General features: G+C 42.6%; 1 protein-coding gene and 1 non-coding gene across 2 annotated transcripts in view; one reads left to right on the top strand and one right to left on the bottom strand.

The window, feature by feature from the left end:
* The window catches only part of SLC25A43 (solute carrier family 25 member 43), a 41,343-nt gene that overhangs the window by 1,727 nt on the left and 15,736 nt on the right, over positions 1-23,880 (top strand). Inside the window, exons 2-3 of the mRNA XM_065916412.1 lie at positions 5,997-6,238; positions 11,493-11,665. Of these exons, the coding sequence (XP_065772484.1) occupies positions 5,997-6,238; positions 11,493-11,665 (415 nt within the window). The remainder of the gene's footprint in view (positions 1-5,996; positions 6,239-11,492; positions 11,666-23,880) is intronic.
* On the bottom strand, positions 3,890-3,961 carry TRNAY-GUA (transfer RNA tyrosine (anticodon GUA)). Its single transcript has one exon. It is a non-coding gene; the product is annotated as a tRNA-Tyr (tRNA).

Genomic DNA, 23,880 nt, shown 5'->3' with positions numbered 1-23,880 from the left:
TCTCTTCTATGAAATGGAGTAGTATTTGCATGTAACCTGCACTATCCTCCTGGATACTTTAAATCATCTCTAGGTTGCTTATACTACTTGATACAATGTAAATACTATGGAAATAGTTGTAAATTTAATGTAAATGCTATGTAAATTGTTGCTACTGTGCAGAAACTTCAAGGTTTGCTTTTTTGGAACTTCCTGGAATTTTTTTCTGAATATTTTCAATCTGCAGTTAGTTCTGAAACCCATGGATACAGAGGGATGACTGCATATCATTGGATTTTTAAGAGCTTTTTTGAGATATCATTGACAAAAAATTATCTATGTTTAAGGTGTACAAGTTGATGCTTTGATATATGTAAACATTTTGAAATGATTGCCACAATCAAGCTAATTAATATCCATTACCTCTACCTAGTTACCATTTCGTGTGTGTGTGTGTGTGTGTGTGTGTGTGTGTGTAAATCGTTGGATATTTACAACACCTGTCTCCTCCTCTGTACTGTCCACAGGGCAGGAAGTATACCCACTTTACAGATGCACTGTTGGGCTCAGAATGGCCACACCACCCATCAGTGACAGAGCTGAATTCCACCACCTGGCTTTCCAACTCTAATACCCATGCCCTATTACTTCATACTGCCTTTCTGTCAGCATTCATTAAGTGCCCACTGTATGCATGATGCTGGGGACGATGCAAGGATGAAAGGGGCATGGTCCCTGTGTCCCAGAGCTTCCAGAGCAATAGAATAAAACTAGTGTGTCCATAGCATGTGATTGCCGAGGATAAAGTGCTATAGAAATTCACAGAGCTCTGATGAGGGAGGAGATGTGAAGATGTCTCAGTGGAGAAAAACCATCCGAGTTTGATCTTTGGAGAATGAGTAGGAGTTTTCTGGCAAAGATGGGGAGAAAAATATTGCAGGTAATGCCATAAGCAAAGGCACAGCAGTGGGAAGGCATGCGGCATGACTGGAGCATAAGGTGTGTCTCTGACTGTAATGGAAAATACAACCAGAAAAGCAGGTTGGAATGAGATCTTGGAGGGGCAGATTAGGGAGTTTGGACTTTACTTGGAATGCAAGGGTAACTGGGGGGGATTTTTGATGGAGTGCTGTGATTAAAGCAACTCAACAGGAATTGTCACCTGGTAGCTGCAGAGGGCAGCTAAAGAGGAAGAAGGCTGGGGGGTAGCAGGACCATTTAGGAACTGGTTGCACTAGTCCATGTGGTGGCTAAGGGGCATCTGAAATGGACTGATGACAGTGGGAATGGAGAAAAGGAAATGTGTGGGAGAGGAAGAACAGATAGCTAATCAGGCTAGGTTTGCTAATAATGTTTTCCTGAAAGGTTACTTTCTTTCTGAAAATCAAAAGGAAACATTTCAGTGATAGGCAGCAAAGTGGTTGATTAATCATGATGCCAGACTTCCTACATTAAGACAATACCTTGGGTCCATCATTATACTGATTAATCTCTACCTCCTGACCATGAATTTGCAAAACAGTTAGTTGCTTGTGGGTTTGAATAAAAAGCATAAACATACAGAATGTTCAGAAAATGCAGTGGTTTGGGACTTCCCTGGTGGCTCAGTTGTAAAGATTCCACCTGCCAATGTAGGAGACACAGGTTTGATCCCTAGTCCAGGAAGGTCCCACATGCCACAACTATTGAACCTGTGCTCTAGAGCCTGGGAGTTCTAGTACCTGTGCTCTGCAGTGAGAAGCTACCGAAATGAGAAGCCCATGTACCACAGCTAGAGAGTAGCCCCCACTCGCTGCAACCCAGGAAAAGCCCACACAGCAACGAAGACCCAGCACAGTCAAAATTAAATAAATAAAAAATTTTAAAAAAGAAAATGCAGTAGTTCAGTGACTTGTCCACAAACACAATTAATGACAGAGCTGGAGCTTGAAACCAGGTCTTCTGCTTAGTCCAGTGCTCTGCTTAACGTTGTAATGATGACATATCTCCTTACTTGGATTTAAAATGAAAAGAATCCACTCAGTAGAGTCTGGGAGGAGCTAGGTCCTTGTACTAAACAAATAAAACCTAACACAATGGATGGCTATCAGATGTAGACTCTCACCCAACTTTATGCTACAGCTGTTTGTCTAGCTGTATAAGCATCGTTTTGGGTCCCTGAAACTCTGAAATTGTTCATCACCAACACCATTTCCTTATTGTGTAACCAATTCATGAGCTTGTGTTTAGCTGCCAACTTGTGTTAGGTTGAAGTGTTGGCAGTTCTAACTACATACATCAAGGGTGTCTGTAATCTCCGTGTGCCTGAAATGAAGGGGTTACTGCCGTTCATCAGCTTATCCAGTCTCACTGGAAAAGCTTCTGTGCAGTGTGTGGGAGTGCAAGGAAGAGCAGAAAGGGGAACACTGCTGCCCCAGCCAATCAGACAAGCACTTAAGATGTGGGGATTCAGATGACGTCATTGATGGCCTATCAGGGTTGCCCTGCTTTGACTCTGTAAGAGGAACGATCTGTAGTCTTTGCCTCTGTATAGTAAGAGTCTGAGAAAAAGGGCTTTCCTTGGTTCTTCTTTTTGATTTTGTATATTTGTTAGCAAGACCCTCTTTATAAAGCAAACTGACAGAAGGCAGGGTGGTTCTTCCTAGTTCATCAAGTCATTCAGAGACCCTAATTTCTCTCGGGCCGCCCCTATCAGACATCTCTCTGGTAGATCCGTTGAACTCTCATGATCTTATGCTGAAAGCTTGCACAGTGTGCAATGTTATTAAGTGACTGGGGAATGAATGCATGCACGAGTGCTCTGGGATGGAGAATAAGGGGAAGGCAATGAGAATGAATGGTGTTTCTTTTGGCCTTCAAACTCCTCCTTCTTCTGGATTGTTCCAGCTTACTGCAGACCACCCCTCTAGCCAAGCATTTCCACTTCCTCTGTCTCCCATCCCTCTGCTAAGGTTCCCCTCTAACTCGACTGGCCGGGGAGAGAGGAGGGAGGAAGGACTCAAAAGGGTGCAGGCAGTGAAACCAAGGCAGACGGCCTATTAGGGAGAACCAACTTGGTTTACCCGTATCTTTAAAAGGTCGTGCTGGTTCACTCAAATGGCTATTGAGGCTGACAAAATGAAGTCCAGACTTTCCTACAGCTTGAAGGAGATGTTTTTAATAGATAAGTGTTTACTTGGGAGCAAAGGAGCTAATCTAGAACTCTCTCAGTGGTTTCACCTGAACACTTATTAGTCAGTCAGGAGGCCCTGGCCTGCTGCCAAACTGAAAAAGCGGGAAATACACATCTTTGCTGGAGCTTTGGAAGTCAAAGTATTCAGGATGCTCACATTTTTTAAAATATACAATACTATTAGCTAGCTCTGTTCACCTTCCTTTTATTCAGATTCTTGTTATACCTCTCCCGCTCCCCCTACCCACTCTCTGACAGAAAATCTTACTTTTCCTGGTTTCCAAGCCCTCGTTTATTTTCTCCACAGTTCCCAAGAATGAATAAAATTCCTTTACTTCCTGGCCCGGGAACGTGCACCATGTAAAAGTCCTCTTAGAACAATTTCTGCCAACGTAGGCCCTCATGACTGGGTATGTACTGCTTCCAGAAAGAGGGATTGTAACAGAGTGGCTTTCTAGTTTGCCTATAGAAAAGTCCACCCAAAACCATTTGGGACTAAATTGTGAAACTGCAGCGAAACACAAAGAATGGTCTAGCAAACACTCATATACCCACAGTGCAGAATTGACAGCATAAAAGAGAATTAGCTTAAAAGATACAAGAAATTAAAAAAAATACTTGAAGTATCTTTTAAGCTAATTGTGACCCCATGAACTGTAGCCCACCAGGCTCTTCTGTCCATGGGATTCTCCAGGCAAGAATACTGGAGTTGGTTGCCATTTTCTTCTCCAGGGTATCTTCCCGACCCAGGGATTGAACCTGGGTCTCCTGCATTACAGGCAGACTCTCTACCAATTGAGCCACCAGGGAAGACCTAGTATAAGAAATAAAATATTACAGATAATGGTAAAGTCCCCTTCATTCTCTTTTCCAGTCCCATCTGCTCTCCACCTTCTTGGGGGTCTATTTCATACTTTTTTTACATGTCTATATCTATCCATAATTACTTTAAAATATGGTTTTGTAGATGTGTTTCTTGATTTAAATGTAGTCAGCCCTCTGTATCTTCAGGTTCTGCATCCACGGATTCAACCAACCACGGGTTGGAAATATTGTATTCGGGGGGAAAAATTCCAGAAAGTTCCAAAAAGCAAAACTTGAATTTGCCATGCCCCAGCAACTTTTTACATAGCATTTACACTGTATTCAGTATTATAAGTAATCTAGAGATGATTTAAAGTATGCCTGTGTACCTGATAAGTTGCTTCAGTTGTGTCCAACTCTTTGTGATCCCATGCACTGTAGCCCGCCAGGCTCCTCTGCCCATGGGATTCTCCAGTTAAGGATACTGGAGTGGGTTGCCATTCCCTTCTCCAGGGTATCTTCCTGACCCAGGGATCAAACCCGGGTCTCCTGCATTGCAGGCAGAGTCTTTACCTTTTGAGCCACTAGGGCAGCCCCTGACTTAAAGTATTCAGTTCAGTTCAGTTCAGGCAAATAATACACCATTTTATGTGAGGGACTTGAGCATCCACAGATGTTGGTACCTGTTGGGGTTTCTGAAACCTGTGGATACAGAGAAATGACCATAGATAGTTACCATACACTATAGGTCATTCTGCAACTTGCTTTTTTCACTTAACTTTATGCTTTTATGATTTATCCATGTAAATACACAGTTCCAAGTGCATTAATTTATGGTATCATTATATGACTTCCACAATTTATCCATTCCTCTACCAATGGACTTTAGATTATTCAGTTTCACTTACAAACAATGTGTTAATAATAAGTGTCCCCAGCCAGGGGTTGAACCTGTGTCCCCTGCAGTGGAAGCTCAGAATCTTAACCACTGCACCACCAGGGAAATCCCTTGAGTTTTTAAAATATATTGGTTTAATAATTGTAAGAGAAGATGCATGACCCCGCTGTCAGAGAAATAACAAATAAAAACAGTAACAAAATACCATTTCTCACCCAGCTGACAGGAAGACAGTCCCACACACTCCCCATCTTACTGCAGGAAGGAGTCTCTAAGTACATCTTATGTCTTCATATGTACAAGAGTTTCTCTAGGATATGCACTGAGAAATGGAATTGCTGGGATGAAAGTAGGCTTTCTTCCAATTGTACTAGATACTGCAAAGTGACCTGCCAATGTACACCTCTCCCAGCAGTGGGTGAGCATTCCTGTTTCCATACTTTCTCACCATCACTTGATGCTATCAGACTTCTTCATCTTTGCCAGTCTGCTGGATGAGAAATGGTATCTTGTTACTGTTTTTATTAATTTCTCTGACAGTTGGTGGGGTCATGCATCTTCTCTTACAATTATTAAACCAATATATTTTTAAAACTCAAGGGACTTCCCTGGTGGTCCAGTGGTTAAGATTCTGAGCTTCCAGTGCAGGGGGCACGGGTTCAACCCTTGGTTGAGGAACTAATACCCCACATGCTGCCTGAGGCAGCCAAAAACAAAAAAACCTCAATTACTGGGAATGCTTAAAGTCATTGTTTCAAGCAATTTCATTGAAGTTACAACCGAATCAAAGGAGCACATTCCAGTTCAGTATTTATCGAGTACTTCTGTTCTTTTACACCCCACAGGCAAGCCAGGGTTGACAGTTATGCAAATAAAAGGGGAAAATGCTTAAGATGAAGTGGATGGACTTAGGGTAGATAGAAATAAGAAGGTTAGGTATCTCTTCCTTAGAGCTAAGTAGAATTATATATATATATATAGTAGAATTGAATGTGTTACTCATTTATCTTAATACATTAGTATAGTAATTTTTGCTTCGTAAAGCATTTCCAAACGTGGGGAAATGTTGCAATCAGTAGCATTGAACACTCCAACACAATCCATAGCTGATTCCCTTGGGCCTTTCTCCCTGTTTTCTCCCAGGTTTGTCGTGCTGTTCACGGATGACCTGGGCCATATTTCCCAATGGAGCTCCATCATGGCTGGGAGTCTCGCAGGGATGGTTTCCACTATTGTGACATATCCTACAGACCTCATCAAAACCCGGTTAATTGTGCAGAACATGCTGGAACCATCCTACAGAGGGATCCTCCATGCATTTTCTACTATTTATCAACAGGAAGGATTCCTGGCCCTTTATCGAGGGGTTTCCCTTACTGTTTTAGGTAAGATGGAACTTGTCACCTTGTCCAAGAAAAGGCTGTGTTCTTGGATCTATACAAATGATTTGTATATCTTTGTTGATAACCAGTGAAATCCACTTTACTGAGTTCAAGGGATATATATGAATGTATTGTATATCTTTGTAACCCATTAAATCCATTTAACTGAGTTCAAGGTTCATTCAGTTCAGTTCAGTCACTCAGTTGTGTCCAACTCTTTGTGACCCCATGGACTGCAGCATGCCAGGCCTCCCTGTCCATCACCAACTCCCGGAGTCTATTCAAACTCATGTCCATTGAGTCGGTGATGCCATCCAACCATCTCATCCTCTGTCATCCCCTTCTCCTCCCTCCTTCAATCTTTCCCAGCATCAGGGTCTTTTCCAGTGAGTCAGTTCTTCCCATCAGATGGCCAAAGTATTGGCATTTCAGCTTCAACATCAGTCCTTCCAATGAATATTCAGAACTGATTTCCTTTAGGATGGACTAGTTGGATCTCCTTGCAGTTCGAGGGACTCTCGAGAGTCTTCTCCAACACCACAATACAAATGCATCAATTCTTCAGTGCTTAGCTTTCTTTATAGTTCAACTCTCACATCCATCCATAACAACTGGAAAAACCATAGCTTTGACTAGATGGACCTTTTTCAGCAAAGTAATGTCTCTGCTTTTTAATATGCTCTTTAAGTTGGTCGTAATTTTCTTCCAAGGATCAAGCGTCTTTTAATTTCATGGCTGCAGTCACCATCTGCAGTGATTTTGAGTCCAAAAAAATAAAGTCAGTCACTGTTTCCACTGTTTCCCCATCTATTTGCCATGAAGTTATGGGACCAGATGCCGTGATCTTAGTTTTCTGCATGTTGAGCTTTAAGCCAATTTTTTCACTCTCCTCTTTCACTTTCATCAAGAGGCTCTTTAGTTCTTCTTCGCTTTTTGCCTTAAGGATGGTATCATCTGCATATCTGAGGTTATTGATATTTCTCCTGGAAATCTTGATTCCAGCTTGTGCTTCATCCAGCCCAATGTTTCTCATGATGTACTCTGCATATAAGTTAAATAGGCAGGGTGACAATATACAGCCTTGACATACTCCTTTCCCTATTGGGAACCAATCTGTTGTTCCATGTCCAGTTCTAACTGTTGCTTCCTGACCTGCATACAGATTTCTCAAGAGGCAGGTCAGGTGGTCTGGTATTCCCATCTCTTTCAGAATTTTCCACAGTTTGTTGTGATCCACACAGTCAAAGGCTTTGGCATAGTCAATAAAGCAGAAATATATGCTTTTCTGGAACTCACTTGCTTTTTACATAATTCAACAGATGTTGGCAATTTGATCTCTGGTTCTTCTACCTTTTCTAAAACCAGCTTGAAAAAAATAAAAAAAAATAAAACCAGCTTGAACATCTGGAAGTTCATGGTTCACGTACTATTGAAGCCTGGCTTGGAGAATTTTGAGCATTACTTTACCAGCGTGTGAGATGAGTGCAATTGTGTGGTAGTTTGAGCATTCTTTAGCATTGCCTTTCTTTGGGATTGGAATGAAAACTGATGTTTACCAGTCTTGTGACCACTGCTGCGTTTCCCAAATTTGCTGATATATTGAGTGTAGCACTTTCATAGCATCATCTTTTAGGATTTGAAATAGTTCAACTGGAATTCCATCACCTCCACTAGCTTTGTTCGTAGTGATGCTTTCTAAGGCCCACTTGACTTCACATTCCAGGATGTCTGACTCTAGGTGAGTGATCATACCATCATGATTATCTGGGTCATAAAGATCTTTTTTGTATAATTCTGTGTATTCTTGCCACCTCTTCTTAATATCTTCTGCTTCAAAAACGACAGAATGAAAAAAAAAAAAAAAAAACAAAAACGACAGAATGATCTCTTGAGTTCAAGGTCATATGGATTCAATATAGAGTTGATTAGCTTTGTTCTATTCCATAGCCATACACCCCGTTCCTAACTTTGGCCTGGGAGGGAGTAGGACAGCCTGCAGGTGGCTCAGCACAAGTTGATAGGAAAACAGTCCCACACACTCCCCATATGACTGCAGGAAGGAGTCTCCGAGTACATCCATACATTTTTTAGCACAACCAGGGTAGCAACTGTAGCTTCTATGATCTTCGGAACCTTTGCCAGGGCTGCACCTGCACAAGTTACCAGGACCCCCAGTAGACTTTTGCCTTTTATCTGACCTTTGTTGCAGTATTTGATGAGATCCATCACCCTTCATTCTAGAAACCTGTCTTCTGGGACCCCACTGTCTCTAGATGTCTTTTCCTACCTCTCTTTGGCTCTTTCTTGTCTGGCTCATCTGATGCTGCCAGCCCTCTACCTGTCGCTATTCCCCGGTTCCTTTCTGAGTTTTCTTCTCACTCTTCATTCCCTCCCTGGGTGGCCTCCTCTAAGTTAGTGGCTTAAACAAACATCGTTATACTCTAATGACTCCCAATCTCATCTCTATAATGACAGTGACTAACATCTATTGCTCTTGTGTGCCAGGCACTGTCCTAAATGTTTTGCATACAGCTCCTCATTTAAGCCACATTTTACAGGTGATATAGATGCTTAGGGAAGCTAAGCAACTTGCCCAAGACCACATAGATAGAAAGCAGAAAATCTAGCAATACAACCCCAGAGCCTTCTCTCTTAGCCACTGACTACCACCAACTCTCCATGGTAGTATGAATGCCTGCAATTGGACACCCCCACCTGATATTCCCTTGATACATCAGTCAGGACTAAACCTGATGTCCTCATTAGTTGCATGCCTGCTCCCTTCCTGTGTCCCTGTGAATGATACCGCCTTTCTTTCACCCAGTGGCCTAAGCCAGAAGAAACGTATAATCTCAACTTTGACTCCTCTCACCCCATGCCCACTTCAGCCGCAAGTGCTGTCAATTTCACCTTTTAAAACTCTCAAGTCTGCCCCTTCTCCATCCTCATCTTCTCTGCCTCAGGTCACACTCTCATCATTTTTCCTGACATGAGAGGCTCCTACCTGGTCCCAGTCCTGGGTCTCTCCTGCCCCAGTCCACCCTGTACCTTGCTGCCAGGGGTGTGGTGAGCTTTCTAAGTGCAAGTTAATAATTTCATCAACCTCTTCCCACTGCCCTCCTTAAAAGCCTTCATTGACTCCTGTGAGCTACAGGGGAAAACCCAGATTCCTTCTGGCATACTAGCACCTTCAGACCTGGCCCTGCTGGCCAATCCCTACCTCATCTCCTGCCACATTCTACCTTCACTCCTGTTTTGGCCATCCAGAAATACTGGCATTTCTTGGAAATACCACTCTCTGTATATGCTGTTCCCTCTGCTTGCTCTGTCAGTGTCTGATGAACTCCTGTTCATTCCTGAAGACCCAGTTGAAAAGTTCTTTCTTCTGTGAAGTCCTTCTTGATTCCCTCAGGCAAAATGGATCCCTCTGATCCTTATGTACCTAAAGCACTTTGTATAGCCCTCCTAGCCCCCCTACTATGATTCATTATCTGTCTGTCTTTCCCACTAGATGGTGAGCATCTCCAGGAATTAGCCTGCTCACTCCTCTTTGTATTCCTGGCACCTGGCAAAGGGCCCATCACATAGCATTAGCTGCATAAATGTTTTCTGAATGAAAATATAGTGTTGGTATGTCATTTTTGTTTTTATTAAACAAATACTACATTTTTCTACTAATAAAAATAAATGGAAAAAAATTAAAAAAGGAAAAAAAAATTTTAAAAATACTACATTTTTCTAAAGATGAGCAACCTGACTAGTGTTAGCTCCTCTTTTAAATCTCATCTTAAGGGAGAAATTTAGTCCCTGTGTAAACTTCAGATTGGTCCAAAATTTTCTGGAAGCTTCAAAGTGCCAACTACTGCACTACTTGCTCACCATCTTTTCCTAGAAAGGTAAGGCTGCTGGGTGGGAGGGGAGTTTGTTGGAGAATAGATACATATATATGTATGGTCAAGTCCCTTCACTGATCACCTGAAATTACCACATCATTAATCAGCTATACCCCAATACAAAATAAAAAGTTAAAAAAAGAGATAACTAATAAGGACCTACTGGATAGCACAGGGAACTCTACTTAGTACTCTGTAATGTCCTATATGGAAAAAGAGTCTAAGGAAGAGTAGATATATGTATATGTATAACTGATTTACTTTGCTGTACGGCAGAAGCTAACACAACATTGTAAATCAACTCTACTCCAATATAAGTTGTTTTTTTTTTTAAAAGAAAGGTGAGGCTGCCACACAGTGCAGGGTGCCCACTGGGCCCTGATATTGCCACGTCATTCCCAGAAGCAAGGTCAAGTAACCTCCCTCCCTCACTACTACGATCTCACTCTTCAGTTTTCACAGAAGTTACCTTCTCAGCTGGAGATCAGTACCCACTAAACTCCAAAGCTTGATTAAGTACCTCCCACTAATTTTTTTTATAGGAGTGATTTTTTCCCCCAACACTCTATTTTTTTTAAATTTCAAACACCCCAAAATGTTAAGAGAATTGGAAATACCCTGGGTAAACAAAAGGAAATGGCAACCCACTCCAGTATTCTTGCCTGAAAAATTCCATGGACAGAGGCGCCTGGTGGATCACAGTCCATGGGGTCGCAAAAAGTTGGACATGACTGAGCGACTTCACTTTCACTGTATAACACAGGAAACTATATTCAATATCCTGTAATAAACAATAATGGAAATAAATATGAAAAGACTATATAACTGAATGACTTTGCTGTACATCAGAAGCTAACACAACATTATAAATCAACTATACATAAATAAAATAAAAATTTTTTAAAAGAATTGGAAACACCCATATACCCAGCATATACCAGGTCCTTCAATGAATGTTTCAGTTTATCATTTATCTATCCATCCCTCTAGCCATTCATCAGTCATGTATTTTTTGATGATTTTCATGTAAATTGCAAACATCAATACACTTCACCCCTCAACCTTTCAGCATGCATATTATTAACTAGAGTTCGATATTTGTTTATGATTCTTTTAAAAGTGAAATGGACATAGAATACACAAACCTTCAGGGAATCATTCGATGCATTGTGATCAATGACACAAACCTGATCAAAATATACCACGTGACCATTACCCAAGAAAGTGCCTGCTGTTTCCATTGGAGTGATTTTTCACAAGCCCAGGGCTGGTCCTGTTGCTTTCCCCAGGGTTCCCTACTGGCATTTATGTTCTCAAACCAGTGTCTCCTGAGCCATCACAGCCTCCCTGGCCTTGTTTTTCAGGTGCTCTCCCTTTCTCTGCCGGCTCCCTTCTAGTTTACATGAACCTGGAGAAAATCTGGAATGGACCCCGAGATCGGTTCTCTCTCCTCCAGAACTTTGCCAATGTCTGCCTGGCTGCCGCGGTGACCCAGACCCTCTCCTTCCCCTTTGACACAGTGAAGAGGAAGATGCAGGTGAGGAGTTGTGTTTGGGGGGACTTTGCCTTGTTTGTGGGTGGGTAACAACAGCAAAGAACACAGACTGAGCAAGACCAGGATCCAAAATGCTCATGACTGCTCATACAAACCCTCTGCAGAGCCCCACTCCGTGGCATTTCTGCTGTAACTTCAGGGCAATGGGCATGAACCCATGCCGCCTCCCCATTCCCACCCTCTGCTCTCTTAGGTCTACAGAGAAGTAGACTACAGGTGAGTCCCACTTTTCTTCCCTCACTTCACAGCTGCCACTGCCCGTTACATCAAGGTGGCTTCCACAGTGAGGATAGATCACTCTGGCCTTAACAGCCTGTCCTTACTTCAGCGAAACAGCCTGGAAAGAACCAAACTAAGCCAGGAACTGTCACTAACAAGGGGCCAGTAGTCCCTGATTCCCCTGCTGAGGAAGTAACTGCATATGAAATGAGTCGGTGTCTTAGAGGGCTTGACCCTGCATTTTCCTAATTGTGACCTAGGAAAACTCAGTTTCTCTACAAACCACAGAGGCAAAAGCCTGATAGTCAAGGTCTCATAGTGAGGAACTGAGCCTAGAATCAGCCAATTCTGATCGAAGAAAAATCAGAGTGGTCCAAGTAAGGATGAGGATTAAAGGCAGGTTCACACAGTTGGGGGGTGAACTCAAAACCAAATGGGGCTTCGCATCTGCCCTGAACCATGCTTCTTCTCTGCTAGCCTCCCCTCAGACTACATCAAAAGTCTTACCTGCATTCCTGGACTTTTCTGGGCAAATCTGGATTTATACAGTTGATGTATCCTGAAGAGCTGCTCAACTATTCATTTGGGGCCAGTTGAATCCAATTTTAAATGATCAGCCCTGGCTGAGTTTGTTTTTCCTCATGTCTATAACTTCTTCTATTGTCTCAGTGGCCCCCGGCTTCTCCATGTGCCTTTTTTGGCTGAGCCAGGCCTCACTTTCCTCAGCACCAAAAAGCCTGAAAGTATTTATCTCAACCTATAAAGAAAAGCTGTCTTGAGGACAACACACATCACAGTTACACCCAATTCTGCTGCTCCAGTCCATCAAACTTTTCATCTCTCTGGATTGTGTTCCTTTCCTGTCCTTTGTCCAAACAAATTTTTGAAATTGTCACATTATTGTAATTGTCATGTCAATGCAAGCTGAGAACCTGCCTAGTGTATGCTTATTGGTAAAAACTGTTATCCCTCATTTTAAGAATAATGTAATACATACACTTCAAAATGGTTAAAATGGTCAAGTTTTCTGTTATGTGTGTTTTACCACAATAAAAAAAAAAGGAATGCACATACATTATAGAAAACTTGGGAAATACAGAAAAGCATGACAAAGAAAAGAATTACCTATAAGCCCAATAGCCATGTGTTATAGTGATTAATAGTTTTACTTCTGTGCATTCATATGTATATGCAGATGTGTATGCATAAATATAAATATATATGTATATGGAAAGTTTTTTCATAAAATTGCATTCCTACTGTATGTAAAAATTATATAATAAATGAAAAATTATCTGCTTTTATCACTTATTATATAATGGATATTACCTCAGGCCATCAAGTATTAAGAACATCTTTTCTAGTTATCACATAATATTCTATCATTTGGATATGCCATAATTATTTTCCATTTTAATATTTTTTAACTAAAGGATAATTGCTTTACAACGTTGTGTTGGTTTCTGCTGTACAGCATCGTGAATGAATCATAAATATATATATATATATCCCCTCTGTCTTGAGCCTCCCCCCACGTCCTGCACCCTTTAAGTCATCACAGAGCACCAGGCTGGGCTCCCTGTATTACACAGCAGCTTCCCACTAGCTGGCTATCTTACACATGATAGTGTATATATGTCAGTGCCACTTTCTCAATTCATCCCACCCTCTCCTTCCCCTGCTGCATCCATAAGTCTGTTCTTTACATCTGTATCTTCATTCCTTCCCTGCAGTTGGGTTCATCAGTACCATTTTCCTAGATTCCATGTATATGCTTTAATATGCAATATTTGTTTTTCCCTTTTTGACTTACTTCACTGTGTAGGACAGACTCTAGGTTCATCCATCTCAGTACCACTGACTCAAATTCATTCCTTTTTATGGCTGAGTAATATTCCACTATAGATATGTATATGTATATATATATGTAGCACAGCTTCTTTTGGGTGTGCCATGATTTTTTAAAAAACAGATTTATTCTCTCAAAGTTTTGGAGCCTGGAAGTTTACTACCAAGATGTTGGCAGGGCCATGGCCCTTTCGAAGGCTCTAGGAGAGGAATCTTCCTTGTCTCTCTCAGCTTCTGGTAGCCCTGAGTGTGCCTTGGTTTGTGGCAGTATAATTTCAATCTCTGCTTCCATCGTACCATAGATAACAATTTCTCCATGTTTAATTGTTTATGCTGTTTCTAATTCTTCAGTACAATAATACTGCAGTGAAAGCCCTTGTATTTTTTTCACATCTATAATGACACTGTTCAGCTGTATTCCTAGAAATACAGGCCACAAAATAAAAATAAGTCTAAGGTCTTAATGAAGTTTGCACCCCAGAAAGGCTGTTAGTTGATGCCTGCAACAGCAGTGAGTAGGGTGATTTCACTTTCTGAATCCTTGTGAACCTGATAGCTGAAAAATGTGTCATGTTGCTTTAATTTGAATTTCACTGATTACAAGCAAATTGCATGTTTTTCATATATCAATTTGTCATTAGTATTTCTTTGTAAATTTTCTGTTTGTACCCATTGCCTATTTTTCTAGGCTATTTAGCTTTTTTGTTTCACTAATTGGTAAGAAGTCTTTATGTTAAAGATATTAACCCTTGGTCGTTTACTGCATGCATTTGACATTTGGCTTCTAATGCCATTTATGCTGTTATTGTACATATTTTATAATTTTTATGCAATTATATATACATGTTACTATTCTGGGGTTTTTAACTTTGCTCTTCTGTGTAAAAGACCTACCCCATCCCACAATCATATGACTATTCACTGATATATTTCTTTAAATATTTTTATTGTAACTGTTACACTTATCACTTTAATGTATTTAGAATTTATTTGTGATGTGATGTGAGGTAATCACCTGACTTTAAAAACAAAAATAATGTACCAATTGTTTAAGCACCATTTTTGAAATCATCTCTTTTCCCCACTACTTTGTTCTGTGACTTTTAGCCCATCCTAGATGTATATATGTTATAGGGTCTGTCTCAGGGCTGTGTATCCTGAACTGTAGATTTGTCAGCCTGTCCTCATGCCAGTGCCACACTATTTCAATTCCTAAAGCTTTATAATAGTTTTTAATGTCTGGCAAGGCATCTACCCACTCAACACTCTTCAACCTTCCCTTGATTATTCTCAGTCATTTGTTGTTTCCGATGAACTTTAGAACTACCTTGTGATTATGACTGAATTTATGTTAAACTTACATACTTGGAATAATTTACATAAAATATTCTGTCTTTATTGAGGAATACAGTATGTCTCCCCTTTAGTTTCAGTCTTCTTTTTTTACACTGAACCATATGACACTGCCAACAGCCTTTTTTGACATACCCAAAGGGCAACTTCATATGGTCAATTCTTAGAAAAATTGATTTCTTCATATAATAATTATTCAGCTCAGTTCAGTCACTCAGTCATGTCTGACTCTTTGCAGCCCAATGAACAGCAGCACACCAGGCTTCCCTGTCCATCACCAACTCCTGGAGCTTCCTCAGACTCATGTCCATTGAGTCAGTGATGCCATCCAACCATCTCATCCTCTGTCGTCCCCTTCTCCTCCTGCCTTCAATCTTTCCCAGCATCGGGGTCTTTTCCAATGAGTCTGTTCTTCACATCAGGTGGCCAAAGTATGGTCTTTCTAAAAAAGATAGCTTCTTTAAAAAATCCAGGGTGAAGTTGAGTGGGAAAGAAGTATGGTATACTACAAGCTTTTTACTCATTTTTTAATATCCTGGCCCTCAGAATTTCTTTTCCTGTCAGGAGTGAAAATGGGCTTTCGCTGTTTGGCCATCAAAAGATGGATGAGACTAAGGCTGCTTATATCACTGGCTTCCATGCTTTGAGGATCACTTTTTGAAATAGTAAAGCCAGAGGCATCTACCCAGCACTTTCTGGAACCTCTTACAATTTAGTGTTCCTTATGCAGAGTTCAAGGTTTTGTCACCTCACTTCGTCCCTAGAGCAAGCCTTCCCAAACCCAGGACCTAGAGGTTAGGATGTGTGTGCTCAGTCACTCAGTCGTGTCTGATTCTTTGAGACCCCATGGACTGTAGCCCTCTAGGCTTCTCTGTCCATGGAATTATCCAGGCAAGAATACTAGAGTGGGGTGCCATTCCCTTCTCCAGGAAATCTTCCTGACCCAGGGACTGGACCCTTGTCTCTCGTGTCTCCTGCATCATTGTGCAGATTCTTTACCACTATTACCACCTGGGAAACCCAGGGTTTGGGGTAGTCAGTGAAAAGGGGTTAGATTCTAGGACCAACTCCAGTCTGTGGGTCTTTTTCCCGCATACCAAGCAAGTCTCCAATGGCACATGGGAGTCCTACAATTCTACTCAATTCAGACACTCTCAGAGACAGCATCAGATTCCTTGGGTTAAGGACTCAGTCCCACAAGACTGCCCCCCACTTCAGATGCCGATCTTGAAAGGTTGTTGCTGAACGATAAGACGCCAGAATTCTTGGCCTCCAGAGGAGACAAATTCAATCCGGGGCCACAGACGAGGCTGGATTGCTCAGAGCTTTTGTGTAATAAAGTTTTATTAAAGTATAAAGGAGATAGAGAAAGCTTCTGACATGGGCATCAGAAGGGGGCAGAAACCCTACCCCCCCTGCTAGTATTCAGCTGGATATTATATAGTCACTAGCAGTCTGTTAATGAAAAGAAAGGAATGTCTTAAAACTTAGAATGGCACCAGGCCCCTCATCCATAAATTGCATTTTGGGATAATCTTGGCACCAGTTGATTCATCCCAGGCCATAATATGATTGACTTGAATCTTGTAGAAGGGCAGATTACCATACAAATAGTTTCGTTTACATAGATTAGGGGAACAATATCTGAGTTTAACATACTGGTTTATCAAGTACGTTCTGAGCCATTTGGCAGAAGATCGAGTCTGGGGTAAATGCATAGCACATTAACATAGCTTAAGACAAACATTTCCATAAGAAAACTATTGGTTAACTCAAGGTTTGAGAACAGTTAGCTTCAGGTGAAACCAAGTGTCATTATGGCAACACAGTATTTTAAGAGAAACCTCCTTTTAAATTTGTATAATTTGTATAGAGAAGGAAAAAACTATTGCTAGTTGCTAATTCGTTTCCTCCTGCCGCTTAAGAGAGAGAAAAATGTCTGACATTTGCAGCCTATTTCCTCCATTTGGGGACCCCTGGCCTTCCTGCCTGTTACCCTCTCAATCTCAAATCTAGGTTGTCACCTGAGCTTCTGAAGTATAAATTAGAGGTTCACACAGCCCCGTCCTTGAATCTGATTAACTTGCTAGAGTGGCTCACAGAACTCAGGAAACTAGTTTATTCACTGGATTACTGGCAAGCGGACTCCATCCATTTCGATGCTTTCCAAAAGTCACTGTATTAACATTAACTCAGGTGTGACTGAAAGGGGTTTGTTATGAATACCAAGGCACCTTTATTGCTCTCATCACTTAGGAAATGTCAAGTTAATATTATAGGAGCTCTGTGCCAGAAATGGGGACGAAGATCAAGTGTATATTTCTTATTATAAATCACAGTATCACAAAGGGTTTCAGATGAAATTCAATGACATCTAAATATGGGAATAGAGGTTTCAATCTTCTTTGTAAACTTTTAGCATTCCTTTCTTCACCCAAGAGCTAGAACAGTGACCTCTTATGGGGAAATCTAGCCACCACCACCTTCTACTCTAAAATATATATTTACCACAATAATTTACTATATAGTGGAGGTGGGTTGTTGTCATTTAGTCGCTAAGTCGTGCCTGACTCTTTGTGACCCCATGGACTGTAGCCCGCCAGGCTCCTCTGTCCATGGGATTTTCCAGGCAAGAAGTGGTTTGCCATTTCCTTCTCCAGGGGATCTTCCCAACTCAGGGATTGAACCCTCATGTGCTGTATTGACAGGTGAATTCTTTACCATGAGCCACCAGGGAAGCCCAGAAGTGGGTATTTGGAGGAAAATTTGATCATCTTTTCCCTTCGATAGAAACCTTCCTCATAATGCATACACAGAGCTCCAACAAGAAGCTTTAAAATAGTGCAAAGTCATGATGGTTGTAAAAAAAAATTCAAAGAGGCAATTGCTTGGTTTTCATAAAATATGATTAACATCCAGTTATGAATGACAACATAAATGTCATCTTAAGATTCAGGAAGTGAATTCTTAGGGTCGCAGTCAAAATGTTATTTTACAGGAGTTAATAAGCAATAATGGGGCTTCCCTGACCACCTGCAGTGCAGGAGACACGGATTCAATTCCTGGATCTGGAAGATCCCCTGGAAAAGGAAATGATAACCCGCTCTAGTATTCTTGCCTGGGAAATCTCATGGACAGGGCAGGGGAGCAGTCCATGGGATTGTAAAAGAGTTTGACACGACTTAGCGACTAACCAACAATAACAATAAACAATAATACCCTGTCCAACCTACATTATTTTTTAAATTAATTTATTTTGATTGGAGGCTAATTACTTTACAATATTGTAGTGGTTTCTGCCATACATTGACATGAATCAGTCATGGGTGTACATGTGTTTCCCATCCTGAACCCCCCTCCCACCTCCCTCCCCATCCCATCCCTCAGGGTTCTCCCAGTGCACCAGCCCTGAGCGCCCTGTCTCATGCATCGAACCTAGACTGGCGATCTATTTCACATATGGTAATATACATGTTTCAATGCTATTCTCTCAAATCATCCCACCCTCGCCTTCTCCCACAGAGTCCAAAATTCTGTTCTTTATATCTGTGTCTCTTTTGCTGTGTCGTGTATAGGGTCATCATTACCATCTTTCTAAATTCCATATATGACAACCTACTTTAAAAAAAATTAACCTCCCGAGGCAGAACCACAGGCTGCTTTTAAATGCAAATATGCATTGCTTTCTCTGACCATTAGATGTCGCTGCAGTAACGGAGCGTAACTAAGCACTACCTGAGGGTATGGAAGCCTTGCCGCTGGTGATCACTGTCCAGCTTACAACCTCCTGATCCCAGCTCAAAATACATCTTCAGTTTGGAGAATAAGGAACCTAGAAACAACAGGCTAGCCCTAAATTCTATTGCGGTTGTTTGTTCCTTTAAAGTACTCAATCCAACTTCTCCAAGAAGAGAGAGCATTCCTAAGTCCCCCCACCTCCCCCTGGGGAGCAGGCAAGGTTTGCCAGCTGAATGTATAAGGAGAGAGCTTTGCAGGGCAGCCAGGCTCCTCTGACCCGAGCACACTTAATGGTAACATTTCCATTCCATTGGCTTTCCTCCTTACACTGTCTATCAGGAAGCAAATCAACGTCAGGTGTCCATTAGATAACCAGCTGGACAGGAAATTTCCTCACCCCCACACTGCCTGGCCACTTTGTCTGAAGGTCTCGTTCTTCTAATATATATGCTTTATCCAGACACACACATACACACACAATCTGTCCGTTTAATGCCACGTCGGGTTGGAACTCTTTTGAGCGCTAATGACAGTAATCAGAAGTCTTGTTTAACCAGCTGAGCCCTTCACCGTGCTTACACTCATTTTATTCCTTTTTCTTTCTCTTACCCTGGCTCCTGGCTGGCATGCTAGAGACTGGAGAGGTAAATAAAATTATGCATGTGCATGTTCTGATGGGATGGCTGCTGGTGGGAAGGGGGTGAGTCAGCCCTGTGCATACATACAATGAGGTGCCCCCCACCTCGTGTGCCCTCGTGGTCCCCAAGACCACTGTGCCTGAAATGCCCTTGGCCACACTTCAGCGCATTTCAACTCAAGCTCTTCCAGGTACACCCAGCCTTGCCACCTTTGTCTCTCTCACACCTAACCCAGAGCTTGGGACTGAAGAGGCTGACAGCACTTAGTATACTGAGAGAACAAGTAGAAGGGAAACAAGTAGATGGAGATTGATTTGCCTCCATGAGGACTGGAGAGTCCTGAGCAAATGGTTCTCTGAACAGTTTATGTGGAAAAAGAGAGAGAACTGCTGGGAAAATCCAGGGAGCAGCTGAGAAGGTGGAGCTTTGGAACACGGTGGGCCTTCTGAGAAGATCATGAGCCACAAGCTGGATCCCCCACAATTCTGCCTGACCTCCCCCGCCTCCCTACAGTCCATATTAGGCATCTTCATTTCATCAAACATAAAACCAAGTGTTAGCCTGTCACTTTCTGCACAGGGGACTTTGACCCCATCAGGGCTCACAAGGCAAGCAGGATTAGGCCCGGTCAGCATTTGAACTAAAAGCACATAAGATGAAGGACAAAGGTGGTATCCAAGTGGCACAGCTGACTGAGCAGAATATGCACTGTCTCTGGGTCAAGAGAGGCCCCAGCTGCTCAAACCGAGATGCTGAACTGGGCACAGAGCTTCATCCATTCCCTCCAGGGTGCCTCTCCCCTCTCTGGGTTCCTCATGTTCATAACCCACATCCTCAGCCCTGAACCATATTTCCTCAACCCTGAGCCATATTTCCCCAGCCCCACTCCTGCACTTCTCATCGCTTGCTGGACACTGCCATTTGGCCGACACCTCTCCAGGTCACCTTGAAGTATGTATCAAACTGACCTCTCCCTCTCCTGAAACTGTCTTCCCAGGGTTCTCCATTTCAGTGTAGTCATTCCCCACTTACCCAGGCTGCAGACCCACAAGTTGTCTCTCTTCCCCCTCCCCCAGTCAGCCTTGAACCCAGTTGGGTCTTCATTCCTAACACTCCCGTGTTGGTCTTTGTCACTGTCCCTTCCCTCCTTTGAGACCTTATCAGCTCATACGTCAACTACTGCAGTAATCTTCCAATTGATCTCAGGATTCATTCTAAAAATGATCATAAGCATTGGGCACTGATGTACCAACCAGGCACTGTGCTACATGCTGTATGCTTATTATTTCATTTTAATCCTGGCAACAGACCTGCCAGGTTGGTACTATTCTTATCAAGCCCATTTTACAGAGGAGAAAAGTGAGGCACTAAGAGGTTCCGTAGCCCGCCCAAGTCCACACACTCATAACTGAGTAACTTGCATCACCAGGATCAATATTCATTTCCGCCTCCTCCGGCCCAGCCTATGGGCTTCTGCCAGATGAATTTTCTTAAGATCTGCCTGTGTCATGTCCATTATTGCCCTGAGAATAAAGGCTGGGCCACTTGGCCCGGCAGGCCACCCTTACCAACTTCGCCACCCTCGTTGCACCGAGGCCCCCTCTATCAGGAGTTGCACAATCAGATGCTGGCAAGAACTTGGAGGTAACGGAAAAAAGAGAAAGTAGGGAAACCCGAATAACGTGACACTCACCTCCTAAAGAATAAGCTTGCAAATGCACTCTGAGCCGTCCTGGCTTTCAGAAGCATTCTGGAGAGCTAACTGCACTGTGCTTACAAAATGTGATCAGCATCTAAATACGAATCGCAGCACAGAACAAAGTGGGCCATTGGAGGCTACAGTGAGTTCCCCTTCTCCAAATGGTAGATGTCATTTAGAAATGTGGGCCCATTTTTCAAGGGAGCCTAAAATCCCGATTTTCTTGTGAGATCCCCCAATCTTTCAACGTTGGCAAATACAAGTTGTCAGATTTTGCCTGAGCTAAACAAAACAGGACTTTTTTTTTTAAACCTCTGCCTTTTCCAGCCTCCAGTTCAATCAAAATGATCTCCTTAACCCCTCTCCTCCATCCCCCTGAAGAATAAGTGTATTTCACATTCCTGTCACCTCTGCCTGGAGCATCCACCTCCATCTCACCTGAGATGTGCCTCGTGGTGGCTGGCTCTTCTCAAGTTGTTTAGTCGCAAATTCATGTCCAACTCTTTTGTGACCCTATGGACTGTAGCCCACCAGGCTCTTTTTGCCCTTTGGATTTTCCAGGCAAGAACACTAGAGTGGGTTGCCATTTCCTACTCCAGGTGATATTCCCAACCCAGGGATCGAATCTGCATCTCCTGCATTGGCAGGTGGATTCTTTACTGCTGAGTCACCTGGGAAGCACTCTTTTGACTTAAAACAGCACATATCTGTTGATTTCATTTGATAAATGAGTTCACTTTCCTACCCCTCAAACAGCGGTCCTATTGTGATAGATCAAGACAGGTGTTTTGCCTCTGTAAAACCACAAATGAGGGTGTTCTAAACCACTTTGGAGGGCGTTGGGGGGTAGGAAAATCCAAGTTAACTAAAAGTGTGCTCTGTCAATAACTACAGATGCTGTCTTCACTGTCACTACCCCCACCCCCAAGGGCATATTTTGTTCCAGAAGCTTTGTGGTTGAACAGCCCCTTTTAGTGGCTTCCCTGGTGGCTCAGACGGTTAAAAAAAAAAAAAATCTGCCTGTGATAGGAGAGACCCAGATTCGATCCCTGGGCTGGCAAGATCTCCTGGAGAAGGAAATGGCTACCCACTCCATCATTCTTAGGGCTTCCCTGGTGGCTCAGATGGTAAAGAATCTGCCTGCCAATGTAGGAGACCTGGGTTCAATTGCTGGGTGGGAAAGATCCCCTGGAGAAGAAAATGGCAACCCATCCCAGTATTCTTGCCTGGAGAATCCCATGGACAGAGGAACCTGACAGGCTACCATCCATGGGGTTGCAGATTCAGATACAACTGAGCAACTAACACTTTGATTTTCACTTTTCAACCCCTTTTAAATAATACACTTAGCCTGTGTGTACACTCTGGTCCAGCTGGTTTAGTTTCCATAGCATTTCTCCACATACCCCAACTTCTACCATCTCTCCACCATTGCTGCACGCCTCCACCCTTCCCTCCTGAAACTTTCTCTCACCTTCTCAAGAGGAAAGAGGTTCCCGGTTCTGACCGCCCATAGCTTCCTCTCTATAGCTTGCAGGCCCATGTCACATGCTTCCTTGTGTCATAATCTTCTGTGTTCATGATTCCTTTCAGACTGAGCTCCTTGCCTTTGAGACGTGTGTCTAACACATCTGTTTGTCCCCATAGCACATAACCTCATATTGCAGGCACTTGATACTTGTTTTAAAATGAATAAAGTTCAGGGCTGGCTTCTGAGTTCCCACTGCCTTGTGAGTACAGAATTGAACCTCAGCTGCTGCTGGGTGAGCCCCAAGCCTGTGTGCTCATCCCTGCCCTGTGTGAAGGTAAGAACAGCCTGCCTTTTCCTGCCTGCTAACCTAGGGAAACCTCAGCTTTGTCCCCTACCTCAAACTGCCTGCAATCCTTGCTCTGATAACGCACTATCTCCCACCCCCAGCCTTAGCTCTCCTGTTCTGTGTATTTCAGCTCCAACACCTGTCACCATTTCGAGATAAGTAAATATGCTAAAAGGACAGAGAAAAACAGTCTTGATGGACACCCTCTCTTCACAACAGCCTCCCACCACTTTGTGCTTGATGAATCAGCATCATAGTGTTTGTACTTGCATGTTGATTTCAGTAAACGTGATATGAAGGAACAGATCTAGATCTGGCATAAGGATGGGGACAAAATATGTCTGGAGGAGGTAACCACAGGGAAGTCTTCCCCCAGAAATAAGAAATGACAATAAAGTGATAATAACTACAATTTATTCATCTTGTAATGTGGACCAGGCTGTGTATCATCCCATTCCATCCTCTTCATCCACCCTATTAAGTAAGTATAGTTAGTATCCCTAGTTTTTAGGTGAGGAAATGAGGCATGAGGCACAGAGAGGGTAAGTTACTTGCCCAGCATTCACTTAGCTACCAAGTGGCTCGGGGGCTAGGAAATCAGGTCTTTCCTTCAGGCCCATGCTTTATTCACCAGGGCTCCAGAGGCTTGTTCCTAGATGCTAAGTAATCAGTTAGGGGTTTTGTTTTGTTTTTTTTTTTAGTTCAAGATGACAGAGAATGAAATCTAATCTTGAGATTTGGGAACGCTTGGCCTCAGTTGGAAAAATAAAAAATAAACAGCACGCAAGCTCAGAAACGGGCACAAGAGTGGCTTTGGCCAAGGAATGGTTAACTCAGTTGGAAGGGAAAAAAAAATCTTTGGAAAACCAGGCGCCCTGGCTTTCT

This window comes from Muntiacus reevesi, chromosome X (genome assembly GCF_963930625.1).
Source record: "Muntiacus reevesi chromosome X, mMunRee1.1, whole genome shotgun sequence".
NCBI lineage: Eukaryota > Metazoa > Chordata > Mammalia > Artiodactyla > Cervidae > Muntiacus > Muntiacus reevesi.
This window is presented reverse-complemented; position numbering and strand designations above follow the sequence as displayed.